Source organism: Ceratotherium simum, chromosome 2, assembly GCF_057802395.1.
Source record: "Ceratotherium simum simum isolate JZ-2026a chromosome 2, ASM5780239v1, whole genome shotgun sequence".
Taxonomy (NCBI): domain Eukaryota; kingdom Metazoa; phylum Chordata; class Mammalia; order Perissodactyla; family Rhinocerotidae; genus Ceratotherium; species Ceratotherium simum.
Genome location: NC_141901.1, coordinates 35,595,899 through 35,614,995, shown reverse-complemented (window position 1 = coordinate 35,614,995; position 19,097 = coordinate 35,595,899). Strand labels below are relative to the sequence as shown.

The 19,097-nt window shown below is 39.3% G+C and overlaps 1 protein-coding gene across 2 annotated transcripts in view; it reads right to left on the bottom strand.

Annotated features, from left to right (window-relative positions):
* COPA (coat protein complex I subunit alpha) overlaps nt 1–19,097 on the bottom strand; it is a 41,529-nt gene that overhangs the window by 9,978 nt on the left and 12,454 nt on the right. For both annotated transcript variants that reach the window (XM_004442795.3, XM_087440785.1), the window contains 11 exons: nt 14,514–14,623; nt 12,515–12,614; nt 11,766–11,901; nt 10,941–11,023; nt 9,437–9,587; nt 8,409–8,475; nt 7,378–7,453; nt 5,365–5,447; nt 4,331–4,470; nt 3,675–3,760; nt 3,421–3,559 (listed from right to left, as the gene is read on the bottom strand). In XM_004442795.3, coding sequence (XP_004442852.1) covers nt 3,421–3,559; nt 3,675–3,760; nt 4,331–4,470; nt 5,365–5,447; nt 7,378–7,453; nt 8,409–8,475; nt 9,437–9,587; nt 10,941–11,023; nt 11,766–11,901; nt 12,515–12,614; nt 14,514–14,623 — 1,171 coding nt within the window. The remainder of the gene's footprint in view (nt 1–3,420; nt 3,560–3,674; nt 3,761–4,330; nt 4,471–5,364; nt 5,448–7,377; nt 7,454–8,408; nt 8,476–9,436; nt 9,588–10,940; nt 11,024–11,765; nt 11,902–12,514; nt 12,615–14,513; nt 14,624–19,097) is intronic.

Genomic DNA, 19,097 nt, shown 5'->3' with positions numbered 1-19,097 from the left:
CAAAGAAATGATGAAAAGCAAAATATATTTTAAATTGAGTGAAAATAAACAGTTTACGAATTAAAACATGAGTACAGCTATCACAATACTTGATGGATAATTTATATTAAAATGCATATACTGTATTAGAGAAATACTGGAAACTAATGAGTTCTAATGCATATATTAGGGAAAAGACTAAAAATGAATCAGCACCCACTTCAAAAATTTTACTGTTCTTTTTAAAGTAAAACCAGGGCCGGCCCCGTGGCTTAGCAGTTAAGTACGCGTGCTCCGCTACTGGCGGCCCGGGTTCGGATCCCGGGCATGCACCGACGCACGGCTTCTCTGGCCATGCTGAGGCCGTGTCCCACATACAGCAACTAGAAGGATGTGCAACTATGACATACAACTATCCCCTGGGGCTTTGGGGGCGGGGGGGAAGGAGGAGGATTGGGAATAGATGTTAGCTCAGAGCCGATCTTCCTCAGCAAAAAAAGAGGAGGATTAGCATGGATGTTAGCTCAGGGCTGATCTTCCTCACACACACACAAAAAAAGTAAAACCAAAGAATGTACTTAGAAGGAAATAATAAAGCCAATAGCAGAAATTAAGAAATAGGAAAAAAAAAAAACCCAGAGATGTTCAATAAAGGCAAGATCTGGATAAAATTAACAGACCTCTTGTGAGGCTAATTAAGAAAAAAGTGAAAATGGCAATAATAGGAATGAAAAAGGGGATATTACTATAGATCCTCCAGAACGAGGATATGCATAAACTTTTTTAAGATGATCAAATTCTGAAAAAAATAAAATTTACCAAAATCGACTAAAAGGAAATAGAAAACCCCTACAGTCCTATAATTGTTACACAAAATAAATTGAATCAGATAAAAAAAATCCTTCTATAAAGAAAGCCGTAGGCATGGATGACTTCACTGGCAAATTCTAACCCAACTAGTCAAGAAAGAATTAATTCCCATCTTATAAAAACTCACTGAGAGAAGAAGAAAGTATACTATTTTGCTTATTTTATGAAATAAGCACAAGGTCAATACCAAAACCTGACAAGGACAGAAAAAGGGAAATCATAGGCCAATCTCACTTATGTATATACACAGATGAAAAAAATCCTAAACAATATATTAGTAAACTAAAACTAGCCATATTTGAAAAGGGTAAAACATCATGACCAAGTTAGATTTGTATAAGGAATACAACATTGGTCTAACATTAAAAAAAAAACTCAATTTAATTCACTACATTAATCAATGAAAGGAGAAAATCATATGACTACCTCAGCACATGCAGAAAAAGTGTCTAATAAAATTCAGTACTCATTCAAGATATAGCAAAGAAATTCCTTAATAGATAAAGGGTAGCTATAAAAAATCTACAGCAGGCTTACATAATGCCAACACACTTGCAAGTTTGCCCTTTAAGTTGGGAACAAGACAAGAAAGTCTGCTATCAGCATGTTTATTCAACATTTTGCTGGAGATCCTGGTCGGCACAATAAGCCAAGAAAAATATATAAAAGTATAAGTACTAGAAAAGAAAAAACAAAATTGTCATTACCCATAGATGCTATGATTTGTAAAGAAAATACAAATAAAATACTAGAATTAATAAGAGTCTAGCCATGTCTCTGAAATAAAATCAATTTAAAAATTTAATTGTATTTCTAAATATCAGCAAAAATTAGAAAATTAAATTTTTAAATGGATACTATCCATTTACAAATAGCATTAAAAACTATCAAGTGCCTAAGAATAAATCTAACCAAAGAAATGTAAGATCTCCATGAAGAAAATTATAAAACTTTATTGAAAGATGTGTCAGAAGACCTAAATAAATGAAGAGCTACTATACTATGTTCACAGATTAGGAAATTTAATATTGTAAAGATGACAATTATGCCCAAAATGACATACAGATTCAATGCAATCACAACAGGGGTTTTTTTTGTTTTATTTTGCATGTGATTTCACAAGCTGATTCTAAAATTTATACTTTCTCAAGGCAAAAAAATATTTGAAAATTTGCCTTTTCAAGGCAAAATTAATTTGAAAATAGCCTAATAACTTAAAAAAAAAAGTGGGAAAAATTTAAGGACCTGCTTTACCATATGTGAAGACTTATAAAGCTACAATACTTCAGACAGTACAGAATTAGATCAGAAACAAATAGACGACAGAAAACAGATCCTTGCATTTTTGTAAACACGATTTACATATGACAAAGATGGCACTGCAGAACTATGGGCAAAGGATGGTATTTTCAATAAATCATGCTGGGACAGCTGAGTGTCCTTACGGAAAAATGTGAAACTCAGCCCCTTACACCTCACATCATACACAAAAATCAACTTCAGGTAGATTATAGACCGAGATATAAAGGGCAAAACTATAAAGTTTCTACAAGAGAATATAAAAGAATGTCTTTATGATCTTGGAGTCAATAAAGATTTCTTAATTAGGACACAAAACCTAAGATCCATAAAGGATAAGATTCATAAATTCATTAAAATCAAGAACTTCTGTTCATCAGAGAATATCATAAAGAGAATCAAAAAGATATCCTACAGAAGGGGAGGAAATAATATCTGCAACACATAGCCCTGACAAAGGACTAATAATCAAATATATAAAGAACTCCTAAAATTAACAAGGATAACTCATTTAAAAAATGGATAAAAGATTTGAACAGAATTCAGGTAAGAGGAAATCCTGATGGATGGCCAAATGAAAAGCCGCTCAATCTCAATAGGAATCAGAGAATAGCAAAGTAAAATTATAATGAGATACCATCAGCTATCTACTAGATAAAAATAAGTATCAGTTCATATGATAGAATGGTGGTATATTCATATGATAGAATATATACAACAATGAAAATAAATAAATTAGAGCTCAACATGGATGAATCTTACCAACAAAATATTGAGCAAACTATGAAATAATACATTCAGTATGATTTCATTTATATGAAGTTCAAAACCAGGCAAAATTAAATCATATTATTTTATGTCACACACTAGGTGGTAAATTGCAAAGAAAAGCAAGGAAGAAATTACCATAAAATGAATAATGTTATCTTAGGGTGGGGAACAGAGGGAGATGTGATCAATAAGGACCATGTGGCAAAGGGCTTCTGGGGTGTCAAAACTGTTCTATTTCCTGACTTGGGTGGCAGTTATACAGAAGTTTATTATGTAAACATTTGCTATTCTCTCTATACATACTCTATGTAATTTTCTATATTTGTGTCATAGTTTACAATTTTAAAGAGTTGAAAAAGAATGTTCTGATGCCCCTAGCACATATATGCCAGACAAAGCTTTTCCATGACAAAAGTTTAGCACTTCAGTTACATCTCAAGACAGGACAGTGATTTCAAGAAGCCACCTTCTCCCACTCTATATATCAGATAAATAACTTACCCAGTGGTGACGGCATATTTGATGTGGTTGCTTGTGGTATAGATAAATACCCCACTCTCATCCCAGGCCCCACTCTTGACACGAATGTTCTCATGAATGTTACATAGAGCCTCCAGTTTGCGGTTACAGATCACAATGGCTGTAAGAGGCAAAGGGCATGAGTGCTCTGCTGGACAGGGTGAGTGAAGTAGACTGGCAGGGATGGGGAGGGAGGGACTGGTCTCTAAACCAGAGTGGATATAATGAAGACTTACCATGTTTGGCCAGTAGTGCTACATGGGACATGTCTGCTGACCAAATAACATATTTCACCTTGGAAATCTTCACAGATGCCAGAGTTCTAGGATAAAGAGAGAAAGGTAAACATGAGTGGACCTGATTCCCCTGTCTCAGGTTATGACCCACCTCCTTTTCATCTCCAAATTAATATAAACTCCGATTTCTTAAAATAAAAGCAAATAAGCATTATCTGTATTGTAGCTCAGTGACTTAAACATTTTGGCTCACACTGTACACTTCCCCTTTCCCTAACTCCCTGCCCCTCATGTATTATTAGGGATTTATGTATGTCTGTTTTCACCATCGGACTATAAGTTCCTTTAAGTACAGGAACTGTGTTATTCATCTCTGTATCCCTATCATTCTAAGTCCTTAGAGCATTCTTTGTTCAGATAAGTGCTCTAAAAACAGATAAATAAATAAACCCGTCATTGTAATGCTAGTGTGTATGTACAGGTTAAAGAGTGATCACAGAGGGGAAAAAAGTGGCTAGAAAGAGTCTTGGAGTTATACAGCACCAGAAGTGGCCAATCCACGAGGAAAACTCATTTGGGGAAAAAAAAAACTCCCACTAAAGATTCCACTCTCCCCCACTACATGCCTATCTGCTTAGGGACACTTGACATGTTACCGCTTCTGCTGTACGTCAAAGAGTGTGATGGATTCTGCATCTCGAAGTAGGAGGTTGCCTGTGCCAGCATAAAAGATCTCATCACAGTTGGGCACTTGTACCTTTTTGGTGATCTCATTCTTTAGATTCTTGATCAGAAGCTGAAATGAGCATTAAAGGTGGGGTTAAGAGAAGTGTGTGCGTATAAGATGACAACCACCGACAACATCCCTCAGTAATTGTTCCTTAGCTTTAATAATTTTATTTATTTATTTTTTTCTCCCAAAGCCCCCGTAGATAGTTGTATGTCATAGCTGCACATCCTTCTAGTTGCTGTATGTGGGACACGGCCTCAGCATGGCTGGAGAAGTGGTGCATCGGTGCGCGCCAGGGATCCAAACCCGGGCCATCAGCAGCAGAGCGCGTGCACTTAACCGCTAAGCCATGGGGCCGGCCCTGTTCCTTAGCTTTAACAAAGTATTTTTTTTTCCCTGTCCAGGTCAATCACCACTCTAGGTAGACCATTCGAATCAAGATCCTCTCCTCTCCAAAGGCCTTGACAGCTTTTTTTTTTTTCAATTGAAACATCCTGAGAAGTCCAACTAAAGTCTGAATTCCTCAATCAACCAGAGAGAGAGAACAGCACTTTCTGGGGCTTAAATTTTGTTACATATATTCTTGAGAGAGCTTTGCTTATCTTGTTTAGGACCTGTTACACTTTAACTACCAACAAGGGTAGTAGGATAAGGACGAGGATCTACTCCTCATCCAGCCCACTTATTTCAAATTTGATGGTTATTCGCTCCTGTGTTGTCAAGAGTGACTTTAGCTTGATTCTTAAGCCCAGAGCCACAGTGATCATCGACCCAATCAAATCAATTTTAAGGCCCTTTTTTCTTAGGGGGATTTGGGTGGGGCTAAGGATAGAGGCAGAAGTGAGACACATCACTAATGCTCAGGGGAGAGTAAGGAATAAAAATGTTCTTTACTCTGCAATACACAGGCCACTGCCATCACACTCCCCCTATCAGCTTCCCTTTTTAGTCTTAACTCACCGAATGCATCCGATCTAGGACAGCAAATCGATTTCGAGCAACCCAAACCGCTGTCAGGCCTGACGACCGTTTCCCTTCAGGAGCTGAGAAGAACAAAACCAAAAGGCGGAAGCATGTCGTAAGCCACTGGCAGGTGACAGAGCCAGGTGCCATGGAGCTGCCAGTCTTGCTGGCTGCCATGTTGGCTTTGCCAGTTCAGCTGCTTCCTAACTAATTCAGCCATAACCTGAGGCTATTGTCAGTGACTTTTCCCCACCAGTCTCCTCCAAACTCCCAACCTCCACCCCTGCCAAGCCTCTTTTCTCTGGGCCAAGTGGCGGCATTTCAGCCAACATGTACTGGCAGAAGGATCGCCCATCTTGGGAGACAGCATACTCCATCAGGCTAACGAGCAGGGCCTCACTGGCCAAGCTGTGGTACACTGCAAGCAGCCTCTCAGTGTCGTTGGACCTCCCACCTCAACAAGCTGGAGTAGAGACAGAGCCCCCTCCCCAGGACGCAGCTGCTCTGCTGCTTTTAACATGCAAATGTAGACCTCCAAGTAGAGCAGGGTGGGGCAGGATGCTTCCAACTAAATCTTGACAGGCAAGCTCTATGCTGGGCAGTATTTAGCACCAAGCTGTTACTCCATAAATATCAATAAATCATTCTTATTACCCAGAAGAAAGTTATAAAATGTTCCTCAGTTCCCAAATATTTCACTGGCTGATAAGAATTCTGAATGGGTCCACTCTCTGGGAAACTTCAAGGGGGATACACAGAAGGATGCCCCGAAATACTCTTTCATCTATTAGTGTCAGCAGAAAACTGGACAGAACATGCTGGTCAGCCTTGCTTTGTACTTCTCTGGCACCTGGGGGTGACAGCCAATTTAGAAAACTAATTCTTATCACAAGCAACACTCCCATTTTCCAGTGACTGGGGAGGCATGCTATTCAAGCTTTTGCTCTCACATCCTCCTCCTCTCTGCTGCCGATCACTGGGCTGCACCCTTACTCCTTTACTAATTATTACCTCCCTCAAAAGATGGAGAAGAGAAAATAAAAGTAGTAATAAAACAAAACTAAGGTATTTAAACTCTACTCATTATAAACAGATGGGGAAAAAAAGCAAGGGGGTGGGTAGGGAGAGCCCAAATCACAAAATTTGGTCAGAAATGGCTTAACTGATTAATTTAAAGGGGAGACTTGATTTATGGATACCAAAGCCATATACAGGTTTTCTCTCTTCTTGCGATGATCACACTTAAAAGAGAGTGAATCATATTAGCAGCAATAATGACACAATGGCACCTGCAGTAGGGACAGAGCTAGCAAAATATTTCTCAGAATCTGTCAATGGGGTCTAAAATATCATAAAGTATGCTGGTAAGAGTGGGGACCCGAGGAATAAACCTCTGACTTATAAACCTACTGGAGGAAGTGAACTGAAAGGAGCATAAGCAAGACTCAAATCTATTCTGAAAATGTTCTGTCAGCAAATTCTAATAGTAAGGACATCAACAAGGGATGGTGGTGATGGAAGAGGTAGGCAGGGGTCTCAGCTGGATCCTGCGATCCCTGGCAGAGTGTGGGGCTGTTAGCAGCCTCATCTTTTTGACATGCAAAAAGGAAGCAAATGGAATCTGGATGTGGATGGGAGAGCATAAATCCCTAGTCCCAGGATGAGACATTGCAAGATTGGAACCACATTTTTAAATAAATGAAACTACCAGGGTGAAAGTCATACCAGCTGACAATAAACTAGGATAACATGCTGTGCTGCAAGAGAAAATGGAGAGTTTCTAATAACCAAATTATAAAATATATATATCTAGCTGGAGTAATAAAATGGAGGAGGAACATGAATATTTCACACCATGGTTGTCTCTGATGCAATTGTCAGCGGCACCTGCCAAGAGACATGAGTGATGTGACCATGGCCTGGGTAAGGAATGTGAAAAACTTGAAGAGGAGTGATGATGTGGGTGAGGAGAGCTAGAAGCAGAGTCGGGTAGACAAACAGAACACCTACCATCAGGATTCTGGGAGTCAGCATCCTTGGGGATGGTGTACAGGTCATAGGTACTATTCTCTAAATTGCTGGCTCTCTGTAGATGAAAGGGAGAAATTAAATTGTTAGTGACAGAAACCCAAGATACCAGTTTATTCTGACAGAGAAAACAGCACCATTATACAGACAACAATCTGAAACTATGTCTTTCACCCTTCACCTAGAGGTCATTTGAATATTTCTACAGCTAAAAATTCTAGGGCTCGCGGCCAAAGAACTCAGCATTCATGTCACTTTATTTTTTTTATCCTCCAAAGATGCAGATATTATTTGAATGAAAGCAAGGATTGCTCTCTATTCCACAAATTAACGGACTAAGACCCTAACATTCTGGTGCTCCACCTGAGTATACTCCTCAACTTAAAAGTCTGTTTGAAGGAGGAAAAAAAAGATATTAAAGAAAAGACATTAAGGAAAATTGACAGGAGGACAGTACAGGACTATTAGATATTGAAGAAGGACTGGGATAAGACACTAAGAAGTACTATGGGGAAAAACAGTTTTCATTCTTTTTAACTTGGCAAACAGGGCACTAAAGTTAGAATGTCACTTCTCCCACCACCCCCCAAATTGTATGGCAAGAAATAAGGAAGGCTACTTGATGGCTCTGAAGGCAACACCACTGAAAGGAATCCCTCTCAAAATCAGAAATCAAAATATTTTCACCCAAATGGAGGGCTCAATATAAGCATCTCCTCTGCATAGGATATAGTCCTAAACATTCTCTCAAATTACTTTTAGTGATTTGGGTCATTCATCTTGATGCTCCATTACATTTAGAAGTTGTTAGCTTTATGAAAGCTATAAGTTCACAAACCCTTAACACTATTATGACAACTGAAGCCCAGCTGGTTTGAGCCTCTGATTACTGGGTTAGTTCTCTCAAAATGACCATTAAACAGCTTAAGAAGCCATCAGAGATTCCCAAAGGGTGTGAAAAAGAGATTTATGCAAAATGGGGGGATCCTAGGAGGACTCCAGGGGTTACTTACCGTACACAGTAGGACTGCATTTTCTGCTGGATTGTACGACATATTGAACACTGGAAACTTGGAACCACTAGAGGTATATATAGAAAAAAGGGAAAATAAGGAAGAAGCATAAGGATAGAAGGAAGAAAGGAATTACTCCTATACCACCTCCTACTTATCCAGTCTTAACACATATACTCATCACTTTTATAATCAGGAATAAAAATAAATATTGCACCTATTCTCTTCTTTCCTTTAAGGCTTGGGGACTTGTCTATCTCAGCTTTGAACAGTTTAAAAAAAGCAAACCCTAGTAAAAGTCAAATTATTCAACAGAAGGTAGGGTTAGCACACACTGTAGTGAGTGGAATTGGTTCTTCTTGAGTATAAATTCCTACACATAATTGCAGTGGACACCACAGAGTAACATGATGTGATTTGTCTCTGGTTAATTTCTCCTGTCCCTTAGAGTGTTCACATAAACCCATCCTTTTATTGTAGTGATGCTGGAGGGTGGTTATCAAACCCTCATGCCAAAGTTTGCCACCATGAATGTTTCAGTATGCTGATGCAGCTGGCTTTCCAAGAGGACAGCTCCTTTTGCCAGGCATCCCAGAGGTTATCATATCTTCAGAGTTAAGAGTTTCCAGAGACATATATTTTGGTTTAGAGTTGTGTGCATTTTGCTGGAAAGCAAAGAAGAGTTACAAAAACGCCAAATAAAGGCAAAAAGGCCTGTCATCAAGTTGGGCTACTCTCTACCAGGAAACTTTCTCTGGTTTGCAAGAGATCTGGTAAACTGAGGCAGTATAATTTCCCCTCCACAGGGTCACTAGCATTCTCAACAGGGGAACTCCCATCCTCTTCATGGCCACCTCCTTGCTCACCATGCTCCTAGGGAATAAACTGAGCAGCCTCAGCCACTGGGAATTCCATCTGTGACAGTGGGATGAGACCCAAAATGCCATTAAAAGAGCAGAGTTCGGTTTGTGGGTATTTTATCATGGTGACAAATGAGGGTTTGGAAGGGAAAAACAAGTCTGATTTACCTCCGCAACTGCATTACAGCTACATCTTTGGAGCTATTGAAATCCAACTGACGTAAGAATCGGTCCTTGACATAATGCAGCATATTGCCATGAACAGCATAGGCTGGCCGTTCCCGTTCTAGTTTAAACACGATCATACCACCATCATGGCCTGGGGCACAGGGAGAAGAGAGGAAAGAATTAGCTGTAATCAAGAAAGAAAGCTGGATACACAAGGATGAGGATTGTATATGCATGCTAAAGACCAAGTAAAGACACCTAAATGCATCCTTTATTTGCCTAAATTCTCATGATTCTTGGAATCTTTATTCAAATAAATTTCTGTGAATCCTTTCCTAATACTCTGTCACACTGCCACATTTAGATATGCCCTCCTCTGTGTTTTCCTAACGCTTCTGTACAAACCTCTGTTATACAACTTATCATCTTGCACTGTAATCATTTAGGTCTATCACCTCCACTCTACCAAGAGCTCCCAGAAGGCAGAAATTACAATAATTTCCATCCTTCCCCAGTCCTTAGCATATACCAAGAACATAAAAATAGTTGCTGAACAAATGGATGCTAGTTTAAAAAGTCCTTTTGGTTCTAGTTTTAAAAAATGTTTTGCTTTTTCCCCACTAGCATCATCCATCTCTTACAGAAATCTTCAATCTCTGTCCCCCTGGTCTGCTCTCCATACATAAACCGGATCATGTCACTTCCTTACCCAACACCTTCCAATGGCTTTCTACTCATTGAGAATAAAATCTTAAATTCTAACGATAGCCTATGAGGCAATGCATAATCTGGCCTGGTCTTACCTCCTATTACTTAGCCCCTTACTCACTGTACTCCTACTGGCCTCTCTGATGTTCCTCAAACATGCTAAGCATCTCTCACATCATGGTCTTTGCATTTGCTGTACCCACTGTCAACGCATTTGTCATTTCCCTTCACTTTCCTGAACACCTGATATAAAGCAGCAGTCCCCACACTCATCCCTCTCTATCTCCTCTACTTTCGCTTAACTCTTCTTCAAAGCAGTTCTCACCATATGTTGTTTCATATATTTGTTGTCTTATGGTCTCTCTCTTCACTACAAATAGAAGTCTCATAAAGTCAAGGACATTGTTTCATGCACTTCTATAATACCAACACCCAGACTAGGGCCTGACACTCAGTTTGCATTTCCTAAAGGAATGGATAAAACTGAGCTTCCAACTCCTCAGTCTGAGAACTGGAAACGTCCAGTATTAGCCTCCTATGTCTCCTAGGTACTAATCAGAGAATAGGCTTTATTGTTAAATGGATCTTGGTGGAGAAAGAACACTAAAAGAATACTATTCCAAGAAGGTAAGAGGGAAAAAAAAATGAGAAAAGCTTCAACTATGTGGCTCTGAGAATTCTGTTTCTCCTGGTCATCCTACCATGCATTTACCGGAGACAAAGCTAATGGAGAATCACTCTCAAGTCTTATAAACTTTGGACTAAAACAAGGAAAAGAAGAAGAAATGGCCCTTACCTGCTGCAAAGAGGTTAAGGTTGGGGTGGGCAGCTAGGACCCAGAAACGATCATGGTCCCTGCGGAAGGTCTGAACTCCAGTCCTAGGAAAGCAAAAGGTACACAAAGAAAGCAATTTTCAGCCCATCATATACAAGAGTATTGTGTGGTAAGCCAGCACACCGATTAAAAATTTAAATCAAGGACAGTAAACTGCATATCCTAAGTAAAGGTAGTCATGATAAATTCTACCAGGGAATAGAAAGAGAACACTTCAAATTGACTCTACTGTTTTGATAGTTCAATTTCCCCCATTCATCATAATTTTCTACTATACTACTTTTATTTCGTATTTCTTATTTATCTAGCTACAGAAGAACATGCTTAAATTTAGATGAGAAAAAGAATACAGAATGAGGGCCGGCCCCGTGGCTTAGCAGTTAAGCGCGCGCGCTCCGCTGCTGGCGGCCCGGGTTCGGATCCCGGGCGCGCACCGATGCACCGCTTCTCTGGCCATGCTGAGGCCGTGTCCCACATACAGCAACTAGAAGGATGTGCAACTATGACATACAACTATCTACTGGGGCTTTGGGGAATAAATAAATAAATAAATAAATAATTAAAAAAAAAAAGAATACAGAATGAGATTTCTATTTGATGGAAAATTTGTAAATGTTAGCTGATCTCTAGGTCCCTTCAAGTTTTCATAATATATGATTTGACTTTTCTACACGCTGAAGATGATGAGAAACAAACAGAAGTGTTCTAATCTAATTTCTAAAAAGACAGAGTGAGAGAAAGGGGTTTTCCCTTGGGTTTGGTCACACAACATCAAAACTTCCTTACCGCTTAGACATATCCCAGACTCGGATACTCTTGTCCTCAGAATTGCTGAGGATCAGCTCTTGGCGAGGGTGGAAGACAGCACAAGATACATTGTTATAATGGCCCCGACAGGTATCAACCTCCCATGCCTTTGATTCTGAATGACAAAAAAGAATTAGGTCATCACAACTCCCTACTACTTTAAGTTTGGGATTTGGAATAACTGACATCCTCTAACCAAAGGCTAGGTACCATCACAAAATGCTAAGTAAGCAACTTCTTTCTAACAGGGCAGTTTTCTTCATTTAAGCCTCTGAATCTTTACACATTACTTTGTTCTTTCATTCTGACCCCTCTATCAATTACAGCACCTCTTCTCCACCAGTCTTTATCCCCTTACCCTGTTTTATTTGTCACTAGCTGCCATTATAGAATAAATGTAAGCCCAAAGGGCAGGAGTTTTATCTGGTTTAGTCACCACTGTATCTCCAGAGCTTTGAACAATGGTTAGTACAAAGTAGGTTCTCAATAAATATTTGTTGAATGAATGAGTTCTTACTCTTAACTATGTTCATACTCTTCAAAATCAGGATGCCATCACAGGAGAAAAGGGAATGGGGCAATTTTCATGCTCTCAGGATTAGCATAAAATACCCACCAAAGGAAGGAAAATGGGTCACTAAGTCCAGAAGACCTGGCTACTTCACCTTGCTGGCCAGCAGTCAATTTTTTAGACATGAACATGGTGATACTATCACTGGTTCACCCACCATTCATGCGCCAGATCTTCACTTGACGGTCATCTGCCCCCGATACAATAAGGGGCATAGTGGGATGGAAAGCAGCCCAGTTTACTCCACGATCATGACCCTGTGGAAAAAAAGAAGTGGTTCTTCCAAAATGGCTTTATATCCCTTACTCAAAGCAAACCAATAGACTATGCTGGTGGTTATAAGAGACGTCTCTAATTTTTACTCCTCACGTGAAAAGACTCAAGGGACTATGCTGCTCTAACATTTGAACATTAGAGTTACTATGTGAATTTATTCAGTATTACCCCCAAATTTTCATGGGAACTCCCAAATCTTTCTACTCCCTAATTCAGCTTCATTTGCATTTGGGATATACTGCCTTGTTTTGTTACTTTTCTACTTATATCTTACTTCCTTAACTAATTATTAACATCTCAAGAATGAAGACTAATATTATAACTTAATGAAGAAATTATCAAAGTCTGGTCAAGAAACTCTTGGATGATCCCCATGATCCTTTTAGGAAATCTGCAAGGTCAAACACTATTTTCACAATAATACTAAGACATTATTTGCCTTTTTCACTCTTACTGTCTCATGTGTGTAGAGTTTTCCAGAGGATACATGATATATGATGATGTTATTGTTTTGATGGCTAATGGAACATGTCCTTATATATTTCATGCTCTAAAAAGTTCTTGCTTTTAATTTCAAATATGGTAAAAACTGACAGATATAACCCACATAAATAAAAACTCTTTGGGGTCCTCAATAAGTTTTAAGAGTATAAAGAGGTCCTCAGACCACAAAGCTTAAGAACTGCTGATTTACCTTATACCTTTTTTATATAGTTGTATTCTGTACTGGAACAGAATCATAGACAAGGCAGTTTCGAATCAGCAGTACTTTTGAGAGGTATCATGATGTAATGCAATGCACCTGGATTTTGGAGTCAGATCCAAGCTCAAAGCCTAGTTCTTCCAATTAATAGATACACGTAGACTTTGGTAAATTGCTTAATTTCTCTAAATCTCTATTTTTTCATCCGCAAAATGAGGTTAAAAATATCTACTACAGTGGATAGGTGTGAGGATTAAACTAGATATTTTTAAAAACTAGTTTTGGGGCCAGCCCCGTGGCTTGGCGGTTAAGTGCTCATGCTCCGCTACAGGCGGCCCGGGTTTGGATCCCGGGCGCGCACCAACGCACCGCTTGTCCTGCCATGCTGAGGCGGCGTCCAACATACAGCAGCTGGAAGGATGTGCAACTATGACATACAACTGTCTGCTGGGACTTTGGGGAGAAAAAGTGAAAAAAAAAAGAGGAGGAGGATTGGCAATAGATGTTACTCAGGGCTGGTCTTCCTCACAAAAAATAATAATAATAAATAAAAACTAGTTTCTTTCCTTTATGCTTTTTTTTTTTTTAATAATTTTATTTATTTAGTCTTTTCCCCCAAAGCCCCAGTAGGTAGTTGTACGTCATAGCTGCACATCCTTCTAGTTGCTGTATGTGGGACGCAGCTTCAGCATGATTGGAGAAGCGGTGCGTTGGTGCGCGCCCAGGATCCGAACCCGGGCCGCCAGCAGCGGAGCATGCGCACTTAACCGCTAAGCCATGGGGCCGGCCCTCCTTTATGCTTTTCTATTTTTCCACCATGCATGCAAGTTACTTATACATGGTTCGTTCTCAATAACGGATTAACCATCCTACACCTACACCACTGCAAGAGGCTTGAGAATGGGTTCTGCTTTAGGATGGTGATGCAAAAGCTATGCCAGCTTTCTCCCTCTCTCCCATTGAGTTTATAAGGTAACATGACTCTCTCTTAGCTGGTATATAAGCTTCATTCCTCTGTTGGCTCACCCACTATTCTACTTCCTAGTGCCTCAAACAGTGACTGACACTTAGTAAGCACTGCATAAATCTTTGTTGAAGGAATGAATAAATGAATAGCATATTGTCAGTTTCGCTGGAGAAGAGAACATATCCAGCCACCGGCTGTAGAGATAAGTACCTCCAGTACATGCTTCACCACTGCATCCGTAGTTCCAAACAGATCAACGCCAGTTATTCCTCTCACATCTGACTCCACTGCACCAGGAGACAAGTTTTTTTTCCTTAGACCTTTGAAGGGGTAAGGATTGGGATGAAAGATGCAAACATAATGTTACCAAAAAGAGCCCAGTAACAGAAGCACAGAAAGGTACCATGACAGACTAACATTAAAGAAAAAGAAGGGAAAAAGAAATTTAGAGAGACTGAAAAAAGAAAAGAAACTCAAGAGCTCCTATCTATTTCTTTCTAAAAATGTTCAAAATATTGAAGAACATTCACTATTTTTTCTTCTCTACTCTTAACACTTAAGAGACCCACTACTGGGATTTCTTTCTAAAAGAGGACAATCCAAACTTCTGATGCAGCTAACTTATTCTTCAACAAACCTCACCTCAAGAGCTGTCTACGTGAGATAATGCCCATTTCCATTCTTCGATGTCTTGAAATGTGGCCTCAAATGATAAACATTCAATTTCCACTTTCAACTTTATGAAATCTATAGCAACTTTTCTTCCACCACCTCAAAAAATTTTAAAAGGACAGCCATTTGGGGAGGCTGCAGCTCAGTATTTCTCAAACTGGGAGTTTTTAGGCAAGTCATTAGGCAGTTCCCAAAGAAGTTAAGTAAACTAGATCTATTAAATATAAAAACAGCTATTTGGTGGAAGATACTGTAAAACTACAAACTATGCAAAAAATGTACTCATATCTTCTACTTGACTCTTGGGCAGGAGACAAAATAATTAAAACTGCCACCTTTTTAAGTTCTTGCTTAAAAGGCTAGTTGTAGATCTGAATACATGCATTTTGTCATTAAAACTTCTGGAGGCTAGTTTCACTGGGAGGAATTGGCCCATAATTTGAAAACAATGGAAAAAAGACACCACAATAAGAGTCTTATTAGTATAGGACCCACATTTATGGCTCAACTACATTTATCTTTAAAAGCTGATTATTTGTGCTATAGTCAGAACCAAAATTATGATAACAATATTACTGTCTTACATTTGAAAAGCACTTTGTGGTTTTCAAAGAGCTCTAACATGTTATGTAATTTGATCCACATAATAACCCTTTGAGACAGACAAGCAGGTGTAATTACACCAGTTTATAGATGAGAAAGTAGAATTGGGACTAAAATCCTATCTTTTGAAGTATTTTGGAGGAAAGAGGAAGATGAAACCACCTAGCACTTGTAAAATAAAAAACAAATACCCATAATAGGGAGGAAATAAAAGCTATCATTGAAAATAAAACCTAGGCAGTTTTAAGCCTAAATTTTGGCATCTGCACGAAAATACAAAAATTTAAATTTAATGATTGTATTTACCTTCATTGTTTTAAAATTACAATACCCCTCCTATATTATAGTGGCACCCAAACATCAGCATTGGAGAAGCAAGTGCTTAAAAGGACACAACAGTTTTCATTATCTTGTCCCCTGTCCAAGATGAGCCTTTAGCCAATACATAGAGAGAAATAAAGCCAATGCTTTAAAAAAAAATGTACTCTCTCAAGGTTTCATAAATACATTATCATAGGGATGCCTCCTTTCACTTATTTCACTTGTCCCTTTAACAGGATCTGTCAAATTTTTCTAATGCGTCTGGTGTATGAAACAGATTCAAAGGAAGATACAAAGACAGCTGTGAGGAAGTTCACCTCCAAGAAGCTTCAACAAACACATTAAAAGGAAAGCTGTATGACAGAATGGAAGCCTTTGTTATACTTGCTTGTAACGATCCGGAAAAGGGGAAGGGCAAAAAACAGACAGATGAATAGTGACAGGCAGTGAAAAGATACTTAGAGAAGAAATATCTGAGCCTTCGACAAGCCACTCACTAGCACTGAACGACAGATGGAAAATTTCTACAGCAGCTACTCAAATCCAGAGGGAGAGGAGGACACTCTCAGAGTGGACCAGTTTGATGCACGCTTCCCAATGGGCACCAGGGAAAATAGTAAAAAGAGAGGGATGAAGACAGGATTTGGCAGCAAATTAATACTTTTTTAGTAGTCATTTCAAAGATTAAGCCTGAATTACATGAGCTTGACATGCAAAGGTATAAGCACATTCAAATAATTTAACTGCCAATTTACTTGTAAGCTCAAGCTAAAAAGTAACCTATCTTCTACATCTAGGTTGTAAATATATTCCCTTTTAAACAAATATTTTTTGCCAGATTAACACAAAAGATTCAGGTTAAGCTAAGCCCCATGGGGCCTAATCCTCATAGGAGAGGTACCAAGAAGACAGGTTTTCCTTTAAGGACCTCTGTTTTCTTATTGTTTACCTAGGTCAGAGAGTGTCCCCTTTCAAAGAGAGACACTCAGGAAAATGAGAATTTTCATCAGTCCTCTAAATTTGAGTGTATTCATTCTCTGACTCAGAACTAACTTTTTCCCTCTTGGAAATATTAGCTCTGGTCCCTAACAGACCTGAAAGCTAACTCCTCTTCCTGTGTTTAGGCTTATTGGAACCCAGGCAAAAATAACTCTGCTAAAAAGAGTATGCTGATTTCTAGAAGAGGAAAGAATGCAAAAGTCTAACCCAAAAGCTCCTTCCACTTGGTTACATACCAAAGCATCTCCTTCCACTCTGGTTAAGGGGTTACGGGAAGTCAAGAAAGATGTGAGCAGAGAAAAACACTCAGAAATGTTAAAGAGAACATTCACTTTAGTACAGCAAGTCAGAACAAAATATTCAATATCCCATATACTGCATATAGCAATTGCAATGTTATTATATAGTAATCCGTGCACTTTACACATTCAAGAACAAGCATAAACCCCAACTGGGGTCACACTCTCTCACTCTCTTCTCTGATTTAGGGCCTTAATTCTGAAGCAAAAATGTTCTTCTATGAAAGTGGAGAAAAGGATTTCTTGCCTTGGGCATTTCATGATCACAAATGAGAATCCATCCTTTTAACTGCCCCAAATTGCTTTAGCTAGGCCACAGAAACCTGCTGTGCTAGCATCAAGTGGCATAAACAGTACTCTTAAGAGTGGAGCAATATAAGGCCCTTCTCAAGCCGGTGCTCTAGGAAAGAATTAAGCCCCAGTACTCAAAGCATCATTTTATGCATGTAACAAATTAACTTCTCTATGATCTAGAATGGCATTACCTGTATACTATGGTTAGAAAAACTGAGAGAACAGTCACTCAAAGTATTTGAGTAGTGCTCAATTCTCTCGCAGAACCCCAATTGGGACAAGCTATTCTAAATAATTGCTCCTGATCAGCTAGAACAGGGTGAGCCGGGACCCAACCCCATCAGGCTCCTATATCCTGAGACAGAGAGGGTGCTTTGAATGTGTGCACAGTGAAAAACCATGGAAAGCCACAGTTAGGTTTCTGGGAGAGTGAAAAATAAGCTCCCTGGTACTAGCAGCGAGGAGAGGGCACAGGCTCACAGTGCCTGTGCCTAACCCCTCCTGTTGGCACGGCTGGTCACATCTGGGTGTACTTCAAAAAGCCTAGCCAGTCTGACGAAAAACTGCAATGGCAAAAGCCCTAGCGAAGAGAGTACAACTGCTCTATCTCCAATACAGTCTTGTTTATACCGCTCCCTCCTAATTCTGGACTTTTGAAAACCGCAAGACAGCATGATCTAGGGTTCTACTCTCCAACTGTCCTCATCTTTCCCTTAGCTTGTTTCTATGCTACATGAATCTTAACTGCTATTAAAACATTCTAAATGCTGCACCCAGGAATCCAAATTTTCGACTTGTTGTTCGTGAACGGTACAGCAAATACCATACTGCCCCAGCGCACATGACACAACAGTGCTGGGAAAAGTTATCACCTCAGCAATACAATGCAGAAAGGTGACTCTTATTACCACAAAGAACCAGGCAAGGACCTACAAGAGGGCCTTCCTTTTACAGAATGAAAAGTGTTTTGTAGTCTAGCCACTGACCTTTCAGAGAACCCAATCTCCAAGAATTTCTAAGGCAACAACCAATAGAAAGAGACAATTCAGCAGGCGATAAGTAAATTTAACTGGGCAGAGAACCACAGCATTTAGAGTTCCATGGCCCTATTCCAACTCTCAACAAAGCACTTCCATCTATCCAGCATGTCAATCTCATAGGTACAGTCCTTCCTCTGCATTTAAATTCTCTGCTTAGCAACTTCTCACATCTCTATACAGCACTAAACATTTAAATCTTTATCCCAAAATCAAGATACATAAACTGAAAGGAGGGTCATCCCAACTATCCAAAACCTACAAGTTATTTTAACTTCGGGTCCCAGAAGTCTGCCCATTAAAAGGTATTCTGGACATAAAAATCCCTCCCCCACTCCCCATGCTCCTTACACTAGAAGAAATATAAAACAGGGATTTCCTATTTCTAAATGAAGCCACAGGATCCAAGAGTCCTGTTTCCCTGCACTCATCTATTCTCAAAATTCGTTTCTGTCAAAGATGTATTTTTTTAATTCTAGTGGAAAGCTTGATTCTTAAGTACTCCCAACGGTACACAGATTTTAACTAAAAAGTGAAATTTTATTCAAATTACATGAATTTTCTAGAGC